This window comes from Zonotrichia albicollis, chromosome 10, assembly GCF_047830755.1.
Source record: "Zonotrichia albicollis isolate bZonAlb1 chromosome 10, bZonAlb1.hap1, whole genome shotgun sequence".
NCBI classification, from domain to species: Eukaryota; Metazoa; Chordata; class Aves; order Passeriformes; family Passerellidae; genus Zonotrichia; species Zonotrichia albicollis.
Window position 1 is genome coordinate 16,121,104 of NC_133828.1, and position 25,195 is coordinate 16,146,298.

General features: G+C 39.7%; 2 protein-coding genes across 4 annotated transcripts in view; one reads left to right on the forward strand and one right to left on the reverse strand.

Moving 5' to 3' along the window:
• COL3A1 (collagen type III alpha 1 chain) overlaps positions 1-6,678 on the forward strand; it is a 47,921-nt gene extending 41,243 nt beyond the window's left edge. The window contains exons 42-51 of the mRNA XM_014266999.2: positions 29-82; positions 259-366; positions 989-1,042; positions 1,153-1,260; positions 2,438-2,491; positions 2,709-2,816; positions 3,436-3,715; positions 4,211-4,398; positions 4,580-4,822; positions 5,488-6,678. Of these exons, the coding sequence (XP_014122474.1) occupies positions 29-82; positions 259-366; positions 989-1,042; positions 1,153-1,260; positions 2,438-2,491; positions 2,709-2,816; positions 3,436-3,715; positions 4,211-4,398; positions 4,580-4,822; positions 5,488-5,634 (1,344 nt within the window). The 3' untranslated portion in view covers positions 5,635-6,678. The remainder of the gene's footprint in view (positions 1-28; positions 83-258; positions 367-988; positions 1,043-1,152; positions 1,261-2,437; positions 2,492-2,708; positions 2,817-3,435; positions 3,716-4,210; positions 4,399-4,579; positions 4,823-5,487) is intronic.
• An 8,351-nt stretch (positions 6,679-15,029) lies between these two features.
• Positions 15,030-25,195, reverse strand: part of COL5A2 (collagen type V alpha 2 chain) — a 129,565-nt gene continuing 119,399 nt past the window's right edge. The window contains exons 45-54 of one of the 3 annotated variants that reach the window (XM_026793398.2): positions 25,076-25,129; positions 24,642-24,749; positions 24,489-24,542; positions 23,102-23,209; positions 22,216-22,269; positions 21,450-21,557; positions 20,481-20,772; positions 20,131-20,318; positions 18,080-18,304; positions 15,030-17,259 (exon numbers count right to left, since the gene is read on the reverse strand). In XM_026793398.2, the coding sequence (XP_026649199.2) occupies positions 17,113-17,259; positions 18,080-18,304; positions 20,131-20,318; positions 20,481-20,772; positions 21,450-21,557; positions 22,216-22,269; positions 23,102-23,209; positions 24,489-24,542; positions 24,642-24,749; positions 25,076-25,129 (1,338 nt within the window). In that variant the 3' untranslated portion in view covers positions 15,030-17,112. The remainder of the gene's footprint in view (positions 17,260-18,079; positions 18,305-20,130; positions 20,319-20,480; positions 20,773-21,449; positions 21,558-22,215; positions 22,270-23,101; positions 23,210-24,488; positions 24,543-24,641; positions 24,750-25,075; positions 25,130-25,195) is intronic. The other 2 variants (XM_074548171.1, XM_005486948.2) reach the window with 2 other exon arrangements.

Below are 25,195 nucleotides of genomic sequence, written 5' to 3' on the forward strand. Positions count from 1 at the left end.
GAACAAACTGTGCCACTCTGTTTTTCAGGGTAACCCTGGCTCTGATGGCTTGCCTGGACGTGACGGATCCCCAGGAGGCAAAGTAAGAAATCTCCAGTATCCTTAGACTGTCCACCAAATGAGACATGAACTACATTAACTACATATGCAATCTATGTGCTATGTAATTTGTTCCTTGAACCTTCTGTGCTCCACTGAATATACTCCTTATATTGAGTTCTGTAAAACATGATGTTTATTACTCCTTACTGTCTGCAGGGTGACCGTGGTGACAATGGCTCTCCTGGCCCTCCAGGACCCCCTGGCCATCCTGGACCTGCAGGTAATGCTGGTGCACCTGGAAAATCTGGTGAAAGAGGATTTCAGGTAAGACCAAAGTAAATGGATTACTGCTTACTTACATACCCTTCCTAGGCAAAGTCCATTTCATTCAGGAATAGAGAGGAAGTTTTAAAGAGTTTGTTATTGTCAGAGTTTCTTGATATCAAGGACTGGTTCTACAAGAATATCCAGAAGAAAGAAATCTCAGAGTTTATGTTCTGAAAACTTGAAGAAATTAAGCCCAAAATTAATGTACTCCATAGGATGCCAAAAAGCACATCATCCCACCAGGCCCTGTCCTAATTTCCATCCCATCTGGTGCTCATGCAGCACAAGCAATGTGTTATTTATTTAAACTAAGGGAGTAACTTTGGAAGCCCTCAAGTTATTTCTCAGCAGTGCTGACACCAGCACAGTGAGCACCTCACTGAGAGAGGGAAGAAAGGCTATAGTGCCTGTGTACAGATCAGAGCCTACAGGCAGCTGAGAAAGGCTGACATTGGTACAAAAATGGTCTGGCCAGAATTCTTGCTGATTCTAGTGTGTGTGGAGCTTCCCCTTGTTTCCCAACACATGCTGGCTGTGAACATACCACTTATCTGGAAATAAAGAGGTGGGCTAAGCAGTTCCAAGTGATCCCCACCTTCTCATTCTTACCATGTCACAGGGTCCACCCGGCCCTCCTGGCTCTACTGGTCCTGCTGGTGCTCGTGGTCCTGCTGTAAGTCATATTTAAAGTATTTGTGATGTCATCCATTCACTATTTCCTGTGATATGGGCAATGCTCTTATCTCCTTCTATCTTCCTTTTATTGCAAATCTACCCTGACAGGGTCCTCAAGGTCCTCGTGGTGATAAAGGTGAACCTGGTGAACGAGGCAGCAATGGCATAAAGGGTCACAGAGGGTTTCCTGGTACCCCTGGTCTCCCTGGTCCTCCTGTGAGTATTTTGCATTGGATTGGGAATTACAGCTGATCTTAGCTTCTGTGTTTAGGCCCCAGGCACCTAATTAACCTTAGCTAATTTGATGGGAATCTATGAAAATTTGATTGTCAGATGTTTCACAATCCAGGTTCCCTGAATCAACATGATATAAGCATAATTATAGATCTGGAAGAAGCTGTTAGGAAGTAAAGATGGGTTTACTACAACCCTTTCAATAAAAATTTGTTATATATTCTTTTATAATAAAATCAGGCTATTCCTGATTTAATTAGGAAAGAGAGAAATAGGGGTTGGAATGCCTATGTCTGTTAGAAATCTATCCTAGACAGTCAACTAAAGCTACTCAGAGTCCAAATACATCTCTTCTGCCATGTATCTTTTATAGAAAGTAATACTGGGGCAAAATGGGCAGGACATTGTAACTACTGAATTCCATACTCTTTCTATCACTTTCTTACCCTAAAACATGCATTACCATTTGAACACAGCTAAGAGAATAGAAGGGCAAGAATAGAAAGGCATGCCATTGATTTTTATGACCAGGAAATATTTAAGAAGGGATTTGTTTTATAGAAATGTATGAATACCCACCATGATCCAAGTGAGAATCAAGAAACCAAAAAAGCTCACTCAATTAACGTACCAAAGATAGCACCAGTACCAACTTATTCAATAAGACAATAGAACCTGCAGTCTAACATATCACATGAGGAAAAAAAAGATAAATTCTCATTTGATGATAGACAACTTTTAAACAAATGGCTTAGTTCTTTGCACTGCACATGCAAAACAAATCTGTCGATGTATTTGAAATCATGAATGTTTATCAAATTATTTCAATAACATTACTGGTAATATTATTAAAACTGCAGCACTTTGGCTATAGCTATGTATTTTTATGAATATTAGGGTTCATCCAAAGCTCATTGGTGTCATTTGGCTTTCTTGCATTTTGGATAGCACATTTCTATATAAAAACATGTAAGAGAACATTCAATATTTTTTTTCTGATTAAAGAATGACCACCATTCTCTCATGCCTGACACAGCCTTTTTATAAGGGTGTGTTTTGTATAATCTTGAAGACATTTTCAATGTCTTTATTGAAGGCACATGCTGGTAGTTGCAAGATAGTACTAGGAGTTGTATGACTGACTTTTCCTTTTTTTTAGGGTCCCCTGGGTCCTCAAGGTGCAATTGGAGGTCCAGGAGCTTCTGGTGCAAGGGTAAGAAAAACTGCTTACTCAGCCTAACTGCAAGGAAAATTCAGACTGTTCAGTTAATATAGACATAGATACAGACATAAATTTTAATTGGCCATCTTAACAGACAGCAGCTAAAGAAAGAAAAAACACCTGAGAAATCATACAGAAATATTTGAAATACCTCACAATGTATTTCTGAATTATCTGATAAACTATTCTGTGTCCTTCATTGTTCCAGGGTCCCCCAGGCCCAGCTGGGCCGCCTGGAAAAGATGGTACCAGTGGCTACCCAGGTCCAATTGGTCCTCCCGGCCCCCGCGGTACCAGAGGCGAAAGCGGCCCTGCCGTAAGTAAATGGTGCAAACTCACACAGGAAATCTTTGGGAACACTCATGGAACAGAGGATGCTCAACTCTAAATAGCTCCCTCAGGAACTCTCGATTTCATGGACAAGATTTGTGGCAGGAGGTTATCTAGCTGCCAAGGCTAAATCCAAAGCCATGAAGCTTGTTTGCAGTTTGGTGGTCTCAGCTGACCACTGGCTTTTCTGCAAACAATGGAATCTCCTCCTCTCAGTTTCCCTTTGGGTCTGGGAAGCCATGGAATGGGGTTCCTAGACTGCTCTAGAGAGGCCAGAGGTGCAAAGGTGTCACTATCACAGTCACCTGCTAAAGCCAAGAAATGGTCATTCTCTGGATTTTAGTGGAAAGGGTTCCTTCTCAAAGCCCATAAAGATGACACATAAAGATGGTCAAACTTGACAAAATGAAGGGGAAAATAATACAATTTTAAGAAAATAAAGGCCTGTCTAATCTATTAAACAGATGTTTGTACATCTGTTTAAAAAATTAATTAATGAATGAATTAATTAATTAATAAACTACATATTTGTGTAAGAATTTTCATTTTTTTAAGACTACAGCCCACACAGACTTCTAGTTTTAACCTGTTGATTATTTTTTTAGGGTCCACCAGGGCAGCCCGGTCTTCCTGGTCCTGCTGGACCTCCTGGCCCATGTTGTGGTGGTGCAGCCGCCCTGGGTGCTGGTGAGAAAGGTCCAGTTTCCTATGGGTATGAGTACCGAGATGAGCCCAAGGAGAACGATATCAATCTGGGTGACATCATCTCTTCAATGAAATCCATTAACAACCAGATTGAAAACATCATTAGTCCCGATGGCTCACGGAAGAATCCAGCTCGCAACTGCCGAGACCTGAAATTCTGCCATCCCGAGCTCAAGAGTGGTATGTTTAAATTTTATTTTCACCAGTGGTAGCAGGTCTTGGGCATTGTTTTGGTTTTCTGGTTTTTCTAACTTGAGAATTTAAATGCGGTTATCTTCCATAAAAATTTGACTTGTTTTCCATCAAATGTAATGAAAAAGATGATAAACGTAAAACCAATTTGAAACATAATTAACTATGCATTTACACAGAATATATATTTGACTTCAACTCCACTCTTTGTGTCCTTAGAAGTGAACATATATTTAAACCATTTTAGGGGAAAAAGAAAAACATTACAAGTTCGAAATTTATTCCAAATTTCATTCCCCTTACAAAATTCACATGAACTCAGTATCTTTTTGTGTCATCTTTTTTTCTTTGGCATCTCTTCTGTCAAAATTAATACATTTCCTGATTTGGCTCAGAAATCTCTCATATAAATAAGGTTTACCATCATGTAGTCAGATTCTTCTCCAAAATATTAAGCCCCTTAACATTTTCCCTTATCTCTAGGAGAGTACTGGGTTGATCCTAACCAAGGCTGCAAGATGGATGCTATTAAAGTCTACTGCAATATGGAAACTGGTGAGACCTGCCTCAATGCTAACCCCAGGACTGTGCCAAGGAAAAACTGGTGGACCAGTGGAAACAGTGGAAAGAAACACGTTTGGTTTGGAGAGTCTATGAATGGAGGCTTCCAGGTGAGAAATGAGCACAGTTAACACAGTTAAATGAGCCCAGCTTGGGCGTACTAAAACAAACACAACACACTAAAAATAATTCTGAAATTAAACTGAGACAATTAGTATGTGAAAAAATCTGATGTGGACTGAGCCTAGACATGACTGAACAAACACTCCTGCCTATGTTGGTACTCTGCAGTTCAGCTATGGAGATCCCGAGCTCCCAGAGGATGTCTCTGAAGTTCAGCTGGCCTTCCTGCGCATCCTCTCCAGCCGTGCCTCCCAGAACATCACTTACCACTGCAAGAACAGCATTGCCTACATGGACCACGACAGTGGCAATGTTAAAAAAGCTCTGAAACTCATGAGCTCTACAGAAAGTGAGATCAAGGCTGAAGGAAACAGCAAATTCACATATGCTGTTCTGGAAGATGGCTGCACTGTAAGTAAACAGGCATTTAGTGCCTTAGTTAATGAATAATTCCCTCTAGATGACTAGACCCATAATAAAGGAAGAGAGGGTTGCATGGCCTGGGTAAGGAAAGGACACAGCCACAACTAGTAGGGGGAACCTAGATTCTGTGCACCAGAAGAGCAATTCCTGCAGCAACTGTAGGAAGTGAGGTGCACTTCCATTTGAATCTGTGCTTTACAGATATCTCCTTGCTTTAGAGTCAATGTCAGGGACGTCACAGCCACCCAGTTCTCATCCATCCCCTGTCAACTCTAGAACCAGTCATCCCAAACCAAGGCTTGCTGGTTGAAGCCATGGGCTGTGGTTATGGGAAGGGGCAAACACAGTCATTTTGCAGATCCAGCATTGCTTCCCTGCAGCAGAAAGTTCTGGAGGGGAGCAGGAACATCCCTGAGTGTGCAGGTCTGACAGCACCTGCAGCCTTTTCAGTAACAAATGGACAACTCTAACACTCTCCATGATTTCTCCCTCCTGGGGTCATTTCCACAGAGATGGCAACCAGCCTTCAACAGACTGAGAGGGTTTGTTATTGCAGAAATAGGAAATCTGGAATCTGATAAGCTGTGGGATGACTGCCATGTAGGCCAGCACTCGTGTCTCTAACAATTTTTCTTTTCTGTTTAACTTCACAGAAACACACTGGTGAGTGGGGTAAAACAGTTTTCGAATACAGGACGCGCAAGACCATGAGGTTGCCGGTGGTTGATATTGCACCATTAGATATTGGTGGTCCTGATCAGGAATTTGGCGTGGACATTGGCCCAGTCTGCTTCTTATAAACCAAAGATCCTGCTTTTTCTGAAACCCCAGCAAACAGATTCACACTCCAACTGTGCTCCTTTGTTTCAGCCTTGTCAGCTAGTACAGGTGCCCATCTGTATCCCAGTTATTTATTAACAAAATTTCTGGGGGAAAAATCAATTTGATATCAAGGGTTGGTTTGGTTTTTGTTTTTTTTTTGCTATTACACAAAATACAGTGAAAATGCTTTCTTTTGCTCTATTTTTTTTACCGAATTCCATCTTCAAAACATGTCTCCGTGGTGCTATAATGAAACTTCAACACTTAATAAAACAACACTGTGTTCTATTAGTTGAATGTTAGCCAATTTACAAAGCACTGATTGCTCCCAGTACCAAAGTTTACCCTTCTTTCAAGATGCAGTCCATAAAGCTAGAATGACCTCCCTGTTTCAACTACCTCAACATGGACAGAAACTGGGATGTGTCTGATGAGTCAAACCAAAAATCAATCAATTCAATCAAAATGCATTGGACCCAGTGGTGAATTCCGGGGATTCATTTGGTACAAAATTGTTTATTTCTGTACTGATTAGCTGTGAAAGGTACAGTTTATCTTTCTTAAGAGTTTAATACCTTAATGTCAGTAGTCACCATAATTTTATTGTTGGATTGTATTCTCTTGTCAAAGGTGCTTCTCTACTTTCCTGTCATTGCTGGTCAAGACCACTAAAATTAGGGAAGTGTAAAAGACTAATATGATGGTGCTAATGTATTTTTCACTCCTAACTCTGCAAGTCAGGGTTATTGACTTGCTCAAAAAAGCAAAAAGTTAAAGGATTTAAAGCAATTGTAAATGTCTCCTGTCAAAGATTGTCATTGGCATGTCATAGTTGAGAATTTTCTCCCTTCACTCTGTAAAAGTCAATAAAGATGCAAAATTGTGAATTTCTTCTGTCACATTAACACATTTATAGTGTTGAAGGTTAACCATCTTTGTAAGCTTTTATATGGTTGTTGGTCTATTCCTTACAGAGACACATAATAAAATATCTTAATAAAATTTCTTGTTGTTTCATAAAACTGACTTTCTTTTTTAATTTTACCTTTTGTGCCTTCCTTCAAACCAATTAACAAGGCAGGACACAACTCTGGTACCGCTATGATTTTACCAAGATAATTTCCTCTGTTTGAAGGAAACCTGGTAGTCCTAAGGAATGCAGTTTATGGTGTACTAGTATGAAATTTTCTCTTCCTTACTTTTTCTTCTTCTCTGCATGCAGCGCATTTGCAGGCACAGGGAGCTTCTCTATCAGCAGGGATTCAGACACCATCACCCAAAGCAGGGCCCATGCACCAGGCAGGTCAATTTGGAGGAAATAGAAGACCTTAACCTCCTCTAACTCAAGAAACCGTCCTTACTCTGAATAACCTAGCAGTCATAGCCTACTAGCCTTTCAGGGGCCAGCTTAACCAAAGGCCTTAAGGCTCCCACAAGGCAGGCCAGAAGCAACAGCCTTTTGAAAAAGCTTTTTATGGCCAATGGGGCTGTACAACTCAGTCATCCCCAGATCCCAGCAAAAATTTAAGGAGCAACAGTGACCACAATAACATTAAAGGAGCAACAGTAGTTTGGCAGTGACTAAGCTTGAGGCCAGAAGAAGGAGCTAAACAGTACCACGGAGGCCAGGCCAGGAAAGCTCTCCCACAGTCAAATGCTGAAAATGCCACTCAGCCGTTCCCATGAAGCAAGGGCAGAGCCTGTCCCTACATCAATATTGCACAGGACCATTAAAGATACTCTAAAACAAGATCAGATAACAAAAGCTAGGGATTTAAAAAAAAATCAAGTTCTTAAAAGTTCTCATTGACAGTATTGGTCATTCATCCTCAGAGAATACTTTCTGATTAGCCCAAGCAGGAAAAATGAGCAAATCCTGGTTTTTACAAAATCTCACCAGATTTGGGACTGAGCCAAGACATTGCCCTGCTTTGGCACTGTAAATTTGGACATGCTCACACAGAAGGAAACCACTGAGGCTCTGGGGAGGCCCTGACAGCACAAATGCAGCATCATCACAGACATGACTGTACTTAATGCAGCATATAACAGCAGTTCAAACAATTCATAATAAGTACTGGCTCTTGCAGGAAACCTCCTCATTTGATGGTGAAAATAAACTACTGTTTATGGAAAATGCAAGTTACATGTACAAAATAATATTAATTTGACATCAATTACATGGTAGGAAGCCTTTGATTGGAGTTTTATATAAACAGCTGGTAAGAATGCTGGCTGGTGGAAAGCTGCATTGGAAACACCTGTTCTTAATTGCCATGGCAGAAGAAAATAGCCTTTGCAACCCCCAGTGCTACTGGGGCTGGGAGCAATGACCCAACACTAAAACTCAAGCTTTGGGGGCTGCTTTCTAAAGCACACACATTCATCAAGTCTTCCATTAATGATGTCTACTACTGAAAGTTGATTTTCTGGAGCATTTGTAGAAAGCACAAAGAAACAACCAAGACTACCACAAAATGTTTACTTGATGTAAAAGCCTTCATTTTTTTCAAAAAAATAAAACAAAAAAACCCAAAACAAAAACACTCAAAAAAAGGCCAAAAAAGCCCCAATAAAAAAAAAAATCCAACCTACCAGATACCTCCCAAACAAGAAAACAAACTAAACCCTGCCACAAAAAATTGCCTGAATCATGCCAAGAGTGCAAAGTATCACTAATTTAGGTTTCAATATTGCCTTGAAACTTCACCTTTCCAATTATTTACAGGTCATCACCTAAAAGTGCAGCTCATTTGCAGGACACCAGAGCTTTTTCTTCTGTTGGAGTCCATGGCACAGGGACTATTTCAACAACTCCTTTCTGAACTTTTAAAATTGAGATTATATTTAAAACACTCCAAAAAACGGCAGCAATCCAGCAAACCCTTCTCCAACAGAAGGGCTTTGCTATCTAATTAGACCCTACTTGAAACAAATGATAAACACCTGTAACTCATTCCTCACCCGGTGTCCTCTTCATTGGCTTGTGGGAAAAGCAGTTTGGTTTTTTTTGCCTTTCCTAAAGATATTTTCTTATTCCTCACAGAACTGACAACACCTTTACATGAAAACTGATCTGTTGTTTGAGGTGTTCCCTTTGTGCACAGAAGTTCTCCCTTGGGGCAGGGTTTAACACAGGTGATTCTCGGCTGTAATTCATCACACTCTTCATGTTTCTTTCATATTTATTTCATACATTAAGAAGCATTACCATTGATTTTAACACAGGCTGAATCTCTGAATTTACAGCAGGTAAAATAGGCAGGCTAAAAACAGTCTAAATGTTCTGGTATTCAGATAGCAATTCTGCCCAAACAGGCTCCTTGTGGATATTCTGAACTCTGCAGCACCTGACTGAAATCACACCCTTCAACAAAACCTTTCAACGCCCAGCAAGCAAACTGTGGTGCACTGGACACCATAATCCAATATTATGTATTTCTTTCTAGCATAAACACACCAGTTGGACAACAACATCTATGGATTCCCAGTTTCTCTGGCATTTTCTATTTCAGCCATTGAATTGCTGATTGTTACCCTTTGTCATGATTTTTAAACTATAATGCCAACATTGTCTAACTATCATTTTTACCTTGTTTTTCCCATGATATTTGCATACTTTCAGGGAATCTTTTTCCCTTCATTAGCATTTCCTACATTTTCATTTAGTTTAACTTTTCCTTTTGCAACTGCTTTATCCTCTGTCGTCCTGGAATCCTCTCTCAGCAAGACCAAGTGCCTTGTGAATATTAAACCTCCAATATAGCCTCAAGTTCCTGAAAAAATTAATTAAAATATCCATAGATTATGAGTCTAATAGCTACTATGCTCAGTCTCAGGCAGCTAAACGGGAGCCCTAGGAGCCCTCACCCTACAGTAGGAGAAAAAATCATAGGTTTTTGCTCTTAATCCATCTTTAGACTTTTTACTTGCCTCCATAGAGGGAAAACCCCATAAAAATAAAACTTTTCTTCCTAGTTAGTCTAAAACTGAGGTGCACAAATCCAAAACTGTGGGTTAAACAAAGCCTCTCACCCAGAGAGGGCTGAAGCCATGAATTCCCTGTTTGCCTTCCTTACATTTGAAGCCTCCAGAACTGCTCAGTATAAACTGATCTAGATGAAAACACCAGCACCTGCTTTCAAGCATTTAAATTTCAAGCTGACCTGGAGAAAAGAAGTAAATATTGTAGTCCACATAGTTGAAAGAGGCATAAAGCTGAATGAGAGGCAGAAAAAAACAAGGAAAGAAGCTGCCTACACAATAATGAGACTGATACAAGAAATCTCTAATTCTGATCTACAGCTTCTCATCTGTTACACTAGCTGATCTCATTTACTTCACAGCACCACATTCCCATGGCTCTCTGAGAGAAGAAACAAGAGGAAAAAGCCCTTTCTCAAGGAGTTTTTCAGGACATCTCAATGATTTTAAAATATCATTAATTTAGCCTTTGCTATTACCTTGGAACTTTGCCTTTCCAGCTAACTGCAAGTTGTCATCTGAGGGTGGAGCTCTTTTGTAGGACACCAGAGCCTTTCTTCCAGTGAACGTGGATATCCTGCTGTCTGTGGCACAGGCACTACTGCAACATCCCATTTTGTTGTTTTTTTACAAAAATTATCTGTAAAAAACTCTAGAACACGACAAGAATCCAGCCAGCCTTTGTCTAAGTGAAAAACTTTGCTAGCTGATCAGGCCCTAATTGCACCCAAATTGTAAACACCTGTAACTCAGTGTGTTACACCCTCAGCCTCCCCTGGGAGACAGGCAAGGCTTTTTCCTGGCCACCGTGGCTCCCCGCTGCTGTAAATCCCCACCAAGTCCCTCTCCCAGCCATAATTTGGCACCTAAAGCCAGGCCAGGGTAAAGCAGCACTTAGAGTGGACTCATGATGGTTTCTGGATTTGAGAAGCTGCTAGGAATTTCTTCTGGAAGCTGGCAAATTGTCAATAACTTTCCCTCCTAAAACAAAAGAAATCAACTTTTAAATAAGCATTGGGTGCAATTTGCAACCCTTCTTTTGTTGTGGTTTCAGGTAAATAGTATTAAGCCTCTGTTTGCAGGCATCAGCCTGGAGGAAGAGCTGTCTACATGAATTTTGAATTAGTAAAGGAGAAAGATCTCCCCAACACTTTGCCATGCTATGGCTGTCCTGATAGTTTCACTAGGAAAATGTAAGGTCCATTATTCCTTGTCAGGTGCATGTTATTCATACAGACTGGAAAAAGGTGCTCTTTTGGAGGACTGGTTATTATTATTTATGGCAATAAGACAGCATTACTGCAGTCAATAAATTAGAATATGTTTCTTAATAATACAGATTTCATACTCATTTCAACAGAGACCAAAAGCCTGATGGTTCAATAAAATATCCAGTTGTTTGCACCAGAAAAGAAGGTGGGTTTGGCAAACTCCATATTTAAACCAAGTGCCTCTCTTCTGGAAATTTAATGAATTACATAATGTTGCAAATATCTTAAGCTACAGTAATGTATGAATTTTTTTCATTGTGATCTAATATTTTAATTCAACATGTGCTTGTAATCAGATGTCCTCAACTATATCTTGTTACGATCTTAAAAAAAAATCTGTACATACTTTTGTTTAAAATGCTAGCAGAGAAAAATATTTTGCAGGTTTTAGGCTTTGGGAGATGAAGAGATGCTTTCTATGTTTTTGCCTACCTGTTTATTGGGAGGAAGCAAAAACTGGCTCACACTACACTATGGGATTGCTGTTCCAGGATGGATGAAATCCACCAGAGCAAAATCCTGGTGGGTCTTGTCTTCCCAGCTGCTCTTCATCCTGCAGTAGCCTCACCCTAGAGTGCTGTCTAGAAAGACTGACTGTAACCCCCACTGTTTCACATCACAGCAGCCCTCTGGCTTGAGCTGGCTCCTTCTGAGAAAGCCACTGATTCTTTTTTTATTTTTTTTAGTTTTAATCCTGCAGTCTTATCTGGCAAATTTATGCTTATGCTTATTTCTCTTCTTTCAGTATACCCCTTAGCCATGGACATCTCTAGATTGAAATTCAAGTTTTATTGTTGAGTCCCCATCCACTGAGAATGCAGTCATTGAAAGGTCATTCCTTGAGGCACTGGAGTCGTGCTTTCTGTGGGGTTTTGTGAATATTCCTATTGTAACTTGCATTTCAGCTTCACTGTATTTGTTATAACATCTCCAAGGTACCTGGAAAAGTCTGCTCACTCCTCAGTTTGGGTGCATCTGTAAAGCAGGGATCAAATTCCTAGCAGGAAATGGCTGACTTGATGTGTGTCAGCTGCAACAAAGTTCATTTTCTTCCCAGTGCTGCCTTGGGATTTGGGATGACAATCTTGCTGCTAACAGGCTGCTGCTGCTGCTGAGCAGTGCTGACATTGAGGGTCTGTCAGATTCTCACATTGCCCTGCCAGCACAGGGAGCTGGGAGGGGACAGCCAGGACAGCTGATCTCAGCTGATCCCAGGGATATTCCAGGAGTCATCCTCACACATAAATCTGTGGTGGGAGCTGGCCAGGGGCCACTGCTCAGGAACAGGCTGGCTGTAGGTCACTGGGGGTGAGCAACTGCGTTCTATGTAACTGTTTTGTATATTAAAATTCTTTTGTTATTATAATTATTTTCTTTTCCTATTCTGTCATCCAATTAATCTTGTATTTTCTTTACCACCCACCCTGCCCCACTGAGGGGGCTGAGGACTAGGCAAGTGTCTGTCTGGTGTTTAGGGGCTGGGTTAAACAGCAATATGGCAGAAAGAAATGCTCAGACTTTCTCTGATTTTTGTGTAGAGTCACACAGCTTGTTCTTCAGAGGGCAGAGGCTCCTGAATTACAGCGGTGGCTCCTGCAGTCATCACCATCCTCTGCCATTGTCACGTTCCTTTGTGGCAGGGAAGATTGTACCATACCAAACATGCAGAAATATTTCACTGAATTTCTAGAATTGTAGTTATGTTCTTTTGTTATACTTGGTTGGGTTCGTATCAGATTCTTTTCAGTCAGTTGACTGAGGCCAAAAAGCAGTTGCTTGGTTGTTTTTTTTTCTTTTTCTCTGCACAATCATCCCTGAAAAAGGCTGCAGCTTTTTCTGGAGGATGGACAGTAGTATCTCAATCAAGGAGCAAATTACTAATTTTGCAACAGAAACATTTGATAGTGTACCACTCTCTGATATTGAGAACATTACCAAATTTAAGCCAGAGCTTATAGAAAGATGGCTTCTAACTCTACCAGCAAGGAAATGGGGATGTGCACAAAATAAGCATGGGGGAGGGAGTTAAACATGGACTTTTTAGCATCCTGCCCAAACTAGTGTTGCCTGATGCCTTTGTACTTTTCCAGACCTTCCCCCAGCAAAGGATCAAATATGTAATGCCAAGAGCAAGTAGACAGATCAGCAATCAACCTCTCTGGTGTTGTACAACACCATAAAACTTCTCAGTTGTAATATTTGCACCACTCTGCTCAGGCTCCCCTGAGCTCTGCACAGCCCATTGGCTCTCATATTGTGCCCTTCCTCTTCTGGCTTTTAGAAAAAGGGAAAACTGCTTTTTTGCTCTTTTACTGATCTGGAAGATGTTGTCCAGTAATTTCCTCACAGGAATGAGCAGCAAACTCACAATAAAATTTGTCTATGGGTCTACAGCTTCTAAGGCATTTCTATTTCAGCTGTTGAACTGCTGATTTATTTTTACCTTTTCTCATGATTTTTGAAACCATCTAATGCTCTAATTTTTACCTTTTTTTCTCTGTGATATTTGCATACTTCTGTGGAATCTTTTTTTCCTTTAGTAGCATTTCTACATTTCCATTTAAGTTTTGCTTTTCCTTGTGCAATTGTTTTACTCTTTCTGGAATCCTCTCTCAATGAGAAACAACTGCCCAGTGAGTATTAAACCTTCAGTATAGCCTGCATTTCCTGAAAAAGTAATTAAAATATTCATAGGTTATGTGAGTGTTTACCAGCTCAATTACTATGCTGTCTCAGGCAGTTATGGGAGATAAAAGAAAGCCATAGGGGCTCTTATTCTACAACAATAAAAAAAAGCAGTGCTTCTTTTTTTAGACTCTCTACTTGCCTTTGCAGAGAAGAAAAATCTTCCAATTTCTTGCTGTTTTGTGGGCTTTGGCTGTGTTGTTTCTAGCTGCAATGCCATGACATTTTCTTTGTTACATCCCTGTGTTGCTTGGTACATTCTTCTAGTACTGCTGGTGCTCTCCAGAACCTTTTTGGTGCTGAAAACTTTGAGCTGGTTATTTGTCATAGCCACAAGGAAGCTAGCAAAAGGCAGGGAAGCAGTTTGGGAATTTAATTTCTAGATGAGCTTTCAATGAATGGTTGCCAAACAAATATTGCACTACTGCTTTTGAGAAACCAAGAGAAGATTTCTGTCAATGCTGGCAGTCCTGGAATTTGTTTCTCCCTGAGGACAGCTTAGTTAAGGAAAACAGAACCAACTCTCATTACTCAAATTTAATTTAAATTCAGTGTCTGATACTGTATTATTGTAATCACTCTATATTATTTTAATCCCTCTGAAGTGCCATTTTCCTATCATTTTTGAAGTTATTTGTCACTAAGGCAGAACTTCACTAAATGTTATAGCTGACATTTACTTAATGCTACTTCATAAACTACAAATTATTAGCTCATTCACAAAATTAAAGCTGTATTACATGAGGCTATGCCATGTTTCCTGGATAAGAAAATGCCCCCCCCCCACACCTTTTTGTTTTTTTCTTCCTAATATGATTCTACAATGCTTTGAGGAAAGCAAAAACAGGGAAAGAGGTGCAATATCTATGCATGCTCTAAACAGAGTCAAGAGAAGAGAAAAGTATGTCCAACCACTTGCATTAGAGACTCCTCAGTTAACTATCTGAGAGCTTGCACTTCAGAGCAGACTTTCCTTTAGTGATTCTCCAGCCCTGGTTTTTACAGAATATTACCTCAGATGGCTCTCTAGTTACAGCTCTTTACCAGTGCTCAAAGGACCTGGCTGAGGAAATACTGCACACTTCATAAGGAGATAGAGAGGCAAAGAGACACTTGAAAAGAAAAGAAAAGGTATTTTTCATAATCGAATAATCTTCTCCTTCAGCAACCTCATAAACTGCTTATATTAAATGTGGATTATTATACTTGATTAAAATTAGAGATTAAAACTAATTACAAACATAGACCTGTGCTCCAAATGTTATTCATTTTGGACATGTGGATAAATGTGCTGTAGAGATATAAAACACAGCCACCTTTTCTCCAACATACTGCAGCAAGCCTTCACACTGCAGCTTGAAATTAACATTATTTAAAAGTTCTCTAGGAGACAGTATGGTAAGTTAACCCCTGTTAACTTACATATTTATAGTAATAGTTCACATATTTATAGAAATTATTTCATACCAGTAAGAAAGAAATCATAAAGTTCCTTCATGGGCAGTAAAAGCAAACAGAAAACATCAGCATGAACCTATCCACTTCCCAGGCCTTCCCTCCCCTGCAGGGAAACATGTTTGGACAAGCTGGAAACCTGCAAAGCTCCTGCCCCTTCAGAAGGGGGAAAGGGAAGTTCTTGCCTGCTTCACTACAAATGTAACTTTATGTCTTGTCCAGAAACTGTCTCCTCTTAGTGTTAACTCCCATTGCCACTAGGAATTGGCCAAATCACATTTCACTCTTGAATAAAAATTTTCTCTGGAGTCTCAAACAAAATATCTATGTGTATTTTCTAGGCCTGCTGATTTCCTTCATACAACAGACACCTATCTGTAAAAGCTGACACAGAATTTACTTCACAAATACTCTTTTACTCCTGTCTTCAAAATATTTCACAATGCCTTGCAAATGATTTATGCAAACAGCAACCAAACAACAATAAGTACTTCTATTTTTAATTTCCTGGGGACGAACTGATATGGAATGAACACAATGGAAGGAGTTTTACAAAAAGGAAACCACTTACATAGCGAGAAGCATGTATTTAATTAAATGCTTTGCAAAGATACATGAATGAAGCTATGTGCATGACTTTCTTTAGGGAGAGCCCCAGCTGTTTATTTTTTTTTTAAGGAACAAACAAAAAAACGTGGAGAGCACAGATGCAGTAAAGAAACAAAAAAACCTAAGTAAGTTTGTACCCACATACTTTACAAAATAAAGCATGTTGGAAGTACAAAACATTCTATATACTGAATGACCAACAATTAAATGCACTGTAACATTGTTCTCTCAAACACTGCAAGCCTAACAGCTAAGCTCTGAACATGACATTGACAGCAGGCATCTTTATTTCATCAGCCTTCTAGAGAGTCATTTAGCACCATCACTTTGTTGCCTTTTTTTTTTTGCTCTGCCTATCTCCTATCTTGAAATAACAACAGAAGCATAGCACCTTTTAATACCTAAAAGAAAACCAGAAATATTAATTGCATCCCAACTTCCAGAGATGAGGTAGCTCATGCTAAGAAATGATGGAACTTTCCTGCCTTGACAACTCAAGGCCAGCAAGTCAAATTACTGGTGATGCATGTCTGGATGTCAGCTAAAACCAAGGAATTTCTAAACTTTCTTTATTAGCAATTGGTCTGGTATACATGTGAATGGTCTGCAACACACAGAAATTGGCACCATATATAAGACATCTGAATAATTTGATATGTAATGGCTTATTAGATGGGCAAATATTGGAAAATCAACAAGTATTGGGTTTACGACATATTTTGAAGATTAAAGATAATTTAATGGAATTACACAGATACATTGTGAGAAGTGAAATCTAGCCTTAAAAGTTAAGATATGGGACACCCCTACTGAAAATTCATATTTACCCCCAGTAAGTAAATATATTTTTACTTCATAAATTAACCATGGCTATGGATCACTCTTCTGAGCAGACTTACATAGAAAAGTGCAAGAAAAACAATGCCAAATTAAGATGGTCTTGTCTGAAGAGACTTTCTTTTACAAAAGACACAGCTTTCTGTGAATGGCAACCACAGGAACACAAACTGGGGTACAGGGAGCAGGCATGACTGAAATACAGCCAACGGTTCACAAAAGTGCTCTACTTTTCTGTTATTCAGTATACATCAAAGCAAAAGAAATATTCATTAGAGCTTTTACGTAGTTCCACGTTAATTCTATCTATTTTGAATACCTGGAAATATCAAAATAATTTGAAACAAAATCGAGGAAAAGGATTCATGTTACTTTTAGGTTTTCATCAATCTTCTTAAAATTGTACTAAACAGTTGGTTTCAATCATTGAAAACAGAAGGTTTGTAAGTAAAATAAATATTCAAAAGGAGGCCGGGCATTTAGAAAGAGCTGTATATACAATGCTGATCCAATATCAGCCATTACTTCAAGAGTCTCAGGATTAACTTCAATCAGTCTAAGTTCATGTTTAACTGCTGCTGTTGCTGGGTAGTGTGTTATATTCCCCCCTTGCTCTTACACAAAGCAAACTGGCCCAATTTCAATTCCAAATTCCTGGTCGGTACTGCCAATGTCCACCGGCGCAATATCGATGATGGGTAAGCGCGCCACGTTCTGCGTTCTGTACTCAAAAACTGTCTTGCCCACGTTCCCATTACGTTTCTGGAGGGAAAAGAAGGGGGAAAAAAATTAAAAATTAGGTCAGGGCTCTGTTGAAACCAGCCTGAAGTGCAGCTGGTGAGTCAGTTGTCTGATTGTTCAGGAGGGTGTCACTGCACCTTTGCTGAGTAACACTGAGCAATGCTGTCTGCACTGCACCTGGGTTATTTTGAAATGTCTCTAATGAGCAGATCTATCAGACTGACACATCAGGTCTGATTTTTCTCTTATGCTATGAAATTCTTCTCTAGTGTTCATAATGTGTGCCTTCACCCATAATTGTGGGCTTACTTTAAAGCACAGAGAGCACTTAACTTTTTTCAGGTGCAGGACTAGATTTAGGAATATTTGCCAGTATGTTGGTCTTGGCTGAAACTGCCAAGTTTCTGAAAAATCTACAACTTCCTGTTTTCTGTGCTCACAAAATTTTAGGGAGAGTTTTCCTTTCCAGCTCAGTGAGTTTCCTCCACAGTACTGCTGCAATAATCTTGCCCATCTAGTAGACAAAAGTTTGTGGTTATCTCACCAGTTTGTATGATTCCACTCAGCTCAGAGCTAAACAAGTACTGGGAAATGCAAAATGCCAAGATGTGTATCTCAGTATTGCTCACTAAGAAGGAATTTACAAATAGCCACTAAATAGTGCAGACTTTTATTATGTGAAGCTAGAATTATAACAAAATCCCTGTTTGATCAGTTATGTCTACAATTCATTACAAAATCCTGCAGAGTTTTAATTACTTCCTTGTGTGGGTGTTTTCTCTAATTCAAGAGAGAAGTGAAAATGTACAAAAGTCCTTTTGGGCAAAGCCCCCAAACTTACAGAGCAGCTGTCGTGCAGAACAGTGTATCTGAAGCGGCTGTTTCCCTCTGCCTTGATCTCCAGGTCATTGGCCCCTTTCAGAATCACAGCTTTCTTCAGGTTCTTTGTCTGGTCATCCAGGTACCCAACACTGTTTTTGCAAAGGTAGGTGATGTTCTGGGAGGCTTCCTTGGACAGGAGGCGCAGGAATGTCATCTGAGTGACAGCTGTATCCCCGTACACAAACTTTGGAGATAAAGAAATAGGTCAATTAACAGTACACTGAAATTAAGAGTTGGTGAATTTAGAGATATCTGCCATTATTGTCATCTTTCAGACATGACCAGTAGGAGCCCTATTACATAAAATATAAGAGTAGTTTCTTTTGTAATTTGGTGCCAGTAGAGGACAAAGAAATTTAGACGTTCTGTAACAGGAGAATTTTGGAGAATTTTGATCATAATTCTCTGCAACTTCACAAGTCGGAGGAAGTTTGGCCTCCACAGATAATGCCAAGCTTTGGAATGAATTCTGCCTCATTTATGAAAGGGATTCTTACATATGGAATAATGAATTAGAATAACCTCGAAGCAGGTAAGAAACATCAAGCACAGACACCTCTTTTACAATGCACCTGATATATTGCCAATTTATTAACTTGTCTTCCGTAGGGTTTGTATTGTATCTAGAAGCAGAACAAACAGAGCTTGATTATATGGGCCTTATAAATAAGCAAAGTTTACACATACTAATCAATTGCCAGGAGTTTGACAAATGTTTCATGAAGTGTCAGTGTTTCTGTGAAAAACAAGTAATTTTTCTACAAGTACAACAAATTCTAAAATTCCTGAGATTTTTTTACCCTATTCATGTAGGTTCCATTTTACTCATGTTTTATGAATCATTGCAACATAAAATACAACAGTCAAGAATGATTAAAAGTTTATACATTTCACTGAAACCTGTGAAGAGAAAATCTTATTCACTGGTACTGTCATAATGTATAAAGAGTGGTACCTCTGTTTATTAATCTTGGACACATTTATTATTTAGAATCCATAAGGAGTGTGTTTGACTATTGCACAGCTCATACTATTAGTTACCAAATCTGACAGTGTTTCAAAAATACTGATATATTCTTTTTTAGTGTTCCTGAGGATAATTTGTTCCTCCAAAGAACAACTGCCTTGCAAACCCCCTCTGTGTAGCTCTGCAGGCAGCTTAACATCAACTGGGATGTGTTAGGTCATGGCAAGATTTCCTGAATTTAGTAATAAATAAAAGCATCTCAAAAAAGCAAACAAAAAAACTAGCTGTTCTCACTGTTAACATTCTGAACTGTTCTTAGTAATCCAGTGGATAACAGCATTATTTTTCACACACCAAATACTGAATTTAAAGATAATAATGCTGTATGAAATAACATTTGAAGATATTCTCTGTGCTTTTGATAAACTAGGAATAAAAATGGCAAAAACTAGTTAATAAATTATATACTTCACCTACAGTAAACTTCTATTATTTGTCTTGATCATTAAGCCTAATCTTAGATACCATAGAGGAAAAACCCAGCAGAAAGGTGAGTGAAATTTTATCTGCCTAGAGACTGATGGATTCATCATGGATCAACCTGATCATATGATAGCAATCATACATTCATTTTAAACAAATTTATAAAGTAATTTTCATAACTTTTATCAGCATAGAGTTTTCTGAAAGGAAGATAAGAATTCAATTAAAACAGCAGGGATCTGGATTATGTGTCAGGGTAGAAGTACAGTCATTTCAGACAAGACAGAGATTTAGTAGAAGACTGATAGAGAAGCTGATGTTTTTGTCCAGCAGTGGTCTGCTTTAGCCAGTCCTGCATTAGATGCACTTGCATTGTTTTTTCCCAGCTATTTCCTATCTTTACTATATGACACTAACAATCAATTGATTATAAGCCAGTCAATCAACAGGTATAATATTGTGACTGTGGCAGAAACTGCTCAGAGCAGCAGCAGAAGTTCCAAACCACAAGGCAACAAGCTTCACAGGAGCCAATTTTAAGAGTGACTGTATTTATTTACCTGTGATCCTCTGTTCATATCAAGGCCATACCAAACAGGCTTTAAGTCAGAGGACCTGCTGGCCCACCACGTTTTGCGGGGCACACTGGATGGGTTGGCAGAAATGCAGGTCTCCCCAGTTTCCATGTTGCAGTACACTTTTATAGCATCTTCAACACATCCTTGGTTAGGATCAATCCAATATTCACCTGCAAAGAACATAAAACGTGATTGTGTTACATCACAAAGATTTTTGAAACAGCTGGGAAAACGCAAGCAGAATGATGTTGCAGCGGTGCAAAGCAGTGCCCAAGGCCATGCTGGGCACAAGGCAGGCTCAGAGGGCCCAGAGCAGAGGTGTGACCACGCACCGCTCCTCTTGGAGGGGTGGCACAGCTTCAGGTCGTCACAGGTGCGCGCTGGGTGCTTCCTGGAGCCATCGGGGCTGCGCATGGTCTCGATCTGGCTGCTCAGAGACTTCAGCGTGGCGTGGACTCCTGGGTCTGTTTTATTGTGGTCATCGGGGGCTGCTTCATCTTCAGTGAACTCCGGGAGTGGATCCGCCATGGCATCGTCATAGTGTCCCATGATGTCACCGATGGCAGCGGTGAGGTGGCCTGGGGGCCCTGGAGGGCCAGGAGGACCAGGCTCACCTGGTGGGCCCTAAGGTTCAAAACAAGAAGGCAACAGAGGCCCAGTAGAGTAATTACTATGCCAAATTACAGCAAAGCCTGCCACCAAAACAACTCCACAAAACTTCAGGGCTAGTTACCCTAAATCAGCTCATGGTTTGGTGTCTGTAAACCTCAGCCCAGCATGAAGGTCACTGGGCTCAGTGTTGGAGTTTGGGCTGCTCATTTGGAGTGAAGGATCTCCCTAACGCATGGCACAGTGGAGGAGGGTGCTGGCAGTCAGGCAGGTGGCTGTGCTCACTCTCTGGGACTGCCAGCTTTGAGCCACTGCTGGCCTGTGCTTGGGCCTGAGGGTTTAGGACCCAAGTGGCCAAACAGTCATGTTGGACCATAGATCCAGCAGGATCCAGTAAGCCACCCACAGAACTACATCCAGCTCAGCCTAAGAAGAGCACAGGTGTATGAGGCTGGGATCATTCAGATAAAACTGGGATCATCCCAGCTTCAGAAGATGAAAATAAGTAAGAAATTAACCCTTTCAATACAGTTACCCTGGATGTCTGTTGGAGAAATTACCATATTTTATGGTATGAGTGAAATTTTATCTGTCTTCACCTCATAGATGTTCAAGAAAATAATGTGATGGACTATAAAAAAGAATCTGATTATTTGAAGATAACTTTTCCCTCCATATTCCCATCAATTTACCTCAGGTCCAGCCTCTCCCACAGTCCCTCGAACACCAGGAGGCCCAGTTGGCCCAAGTGGACCAGGACTTCCATCTTTTCCAGAAGGACCAACTGGACCTGGGGGACCCTAGAAAATATAGGAGACAGATAGAATGTATTTTGGCATTTAGTAACAAAGCAGCCCATTATATGCAGTACCTTGTCAGGAACCATCTGATTACTTCTGCCTATTACCAAGCTTTTAAAAATCACCTTTTTTCTTCTTCTGTAAAAGTAAGAAGGCAGTTTAAAAGCTGCTCTTCTCAACTGAATCACCTCAGATAATACAACTTGGTTCAGCTGTATATCTTTCTCTATAACCATTCAAGTGGGATAAGTTTCATATTCCAGATGCTGTGCAGACAGGAGTAGCTTCTGTACACCCTCAGATACAGGCTCGGAGGTAGATGTAGATGCCTCCCTTGGATGTTCCCAAGGGACAGTATTTCTCCTTTATTTCTGAGTAAATGGCATGCATGGGGGATGAGTGGCAGAGCTGCAGCAATAGTGTCTGTAAGAGACTGCAGCCTTCTAGTCAATCTGAGCCAACATTTTTAGCTACAAAAATCTACACTCATGACAAAGCTTTACTATATTAAACAAGGGGATGTCTCAGCAAAAGATTTTAGACCATATGACATCAAAGTCAATAAAATTCATTGAAATCCAAGTGATGCAGAGATAGACAACTGAGCAAGAGAAAAAAACAAGCCCCAAGCAAGAAAAACCTTATAAGTTGTACTCACCCGAGGACCAAATGGGCCTGGAATGCCAGGACTGCCCTGTTCACCAACTGGACCCTAAACAGAAGAAATTATTGTGTCATTGTGCCATTTACAGCATGTTACTTTAGTTTTAAGGCATTAGTTTGTGATACACACAATTTGGTATGAATAGGATTAAAAGGTACATAAACAATGGGTGGTACCTTTACCTTAATCCCTTAGTAACCTTATTAAATTTACTGGTGCTTGGCTGTAAAGCTGTTTCTCTAGAAAAGCCCAGGTTTTGAGGTATTTATAATCAGAGTGGCTCACAAGAGAGTAAATGACAGCTCTATCACCAAGTGAAAAGATAATTTTGGTGTCAGGATTTTCCTGTGCATTGAAACTTCCAACATTTTCACAGCACCAGTGAATAAATGTATAAATGTTAAAATAAAAAAAAAGCAAGTTTTCCATGATATTTCCATTCAATTGACAATGAAATCCTAAAGTTCTTGAAAATATTAGAAAGAAATGCTCTCATAGTCCTTTTGGGATTTTGCACTGGGTTCCTTGAGTCTAATGAATTCAAACACTGCCAAAAATCATTTCACACTCTAAATTGCTTATCTCAAACTACCAGCTTTTGTTACCATCTTGTGCTGACAGGTCATTAACTGTAAGGGATTGGCCTTGCAAAGGGAACAAGAATAGAACACACATCTTGCAACAACAGGTTTAACTCCTCATGTAACAGCATTTTAAAATTGCATAAAAAATATTAGCAAGTACAGACACCAGGCCATTCAACCACCTTGTGGGGAAAAAATTACTAGTTTGCTTTATTTTCCACTTTAAATAACTATGTTCCTGATACACCATTTTAGTACCAAGCAAATAAGATTATAGTAAAAGCAGAACAACTTACAGGAGGGCCAGGAAGACCTTGAAGTCCAGTGAAACCCCTGTGTCCTTTCTGGCCCCTATCACCTCGATCTCCATTGTCACCTTTGTCACCACGAGGTCCTTGGGGACCCTGTAAATATCAATGATGAAATGTAAAATTTTGGGGAAAAAAAACAGGGAAAAAAACCTCCAACCTCAAAACTCCCTCATTTGATTTTACACACTGGAGACTCAGACCTCCTTCCCTTTTAAAGATGGAAAAGATGATGATGAGGCAGCTCCAACAATCTTAATTTTTTACCAAAGAATAAGTAAATAATTACAGAAAACTGTGCTGTGCTTACATACAGTTGTAGCAAATTTACTCTACTTATCTACATAATACAGTAAAAAATCCATGGAACAGTACTGATGATAATGAGTAATTTAGAAAACCAATTTTTTAAATATCAATGTATTTCTTCACCTTACATTATATGGCAGATGATTTTTGTTAATGAGATTGAAATATTAAGGATTTCTCACAGACTCATTATGATAAAGCATATTTTTAGTATGAAATCATCCAGACTGCATCTTTACTTCTCACAGCTTCTTTCACCTTCACTATGATTAAAGTACAAGTGAAGTTACATTCCCTAACTACAGACAACACCCAGTCAGAACAAATACCTTGTTCCTATTACCGTCACAATTTCCTTGTTAGCTTTGATAATTGCAAACTTCTTACAGTAATTCAAGAATCATTGCAAAATGTGGCTGCTGTTTTCAATTCTATATTTCTCAGCCCAAATTACATGCTAAATTTCTCAGTGCCAGATTCCAAATAGTTTATCTATGGCATCATTATCACTAATTACTCAATAAACTTTACTGTCTCTCAAATGACATCTGCTTAGGGACAGGACAGGATAACATTGTTTTGAATTTCCCAAGTTTGCAATTAATTTTCTGTTCCAGGCTTGGATTGTAAAAGACTTATGTAACATAAAAAAGAGGAGTTTTGTTTATTTTCCTTTTCAGACTGAAGTTGGAAGTTCATGAGTTGAATTAAGATTTTTTAATGGGAACAGGTGATTTTGTTGTATTTCTGCCATTTTTATCTAAAAACATCCTTTTTTGTTAAGTAATAATTTCCTTACCCCTTATTTAGACCAGACTCCAGCCATTTGCTAACTCAGGTCCTACCATTATCCAGACACTAACATGCTCCAAATAAAGAGGCTTCCAAAGCACTACTGGAGTATCCAAACACAAATATCCAAATCTGTGCAGCTTTGCAGCTCAGAACTACCTGCACCCACAACACAAGGTAAAGCCCTGCTTGGTATTCTCATTTGAGCTGAATTCCTCACACACTTTCCTCAGTGGTATCTCACACAAAACCTCAGTGACCATGGGCAACTTACAGGCAAACCTCTCTTTCCTGCACGGCCTGGGGGACCCATGGGACCTCGAGAACCCTACAAAGATTGCATACAGAAAGAATGTGAGGCAATGCATGAAAACCATTCACAATAGTTTTTTATAAACAAAATATTTTTTAAAAAAGCATCACTTACAGTTTCACCTCTTTGACCTGCATCTCCTGGAGGGCCAACAGGACCCGGAGTTCCTGGACCTCCTGGAGAACCTGGTAAGCCTGCAGGGCCAGGTTCACCACGATCACCCTGCAAAGCAGAATTTCAACTGCTTATCTAAAGAGGACTGGCCTGGACCAATGCAATAAAACTGTAGCACTGCCAGTCTACTTTTGAGCAATTGCAACCTACAAAGGTATTCCTGCTGCAAGAACTCAAGTCTGAGTTTGTGGAAGCAGATGTTCTTAGCCTCTTAGCCAGGCATCCTCAGCTTTGAGAGGTACTATATTCAAAGCTGGGATACACTTTCAGAACAAGCTCTCCATCAGGTTAACTGAATGAAAAGAAAATCTACAATAAGTCAAGAATAAAATGAGGGTTTGCAGAAGAAAATTAAGAAGAGAATATATTCTTACACGTTCTCCAACAGCTCCATCTCGTCCAGGAGTACCATCATTACCAGCAGGTCCCTGGAGTTATGGAATAAAATAGAGCTATTGATTAACTCTATAATCCTGCATTTCTAGAAGAATTAG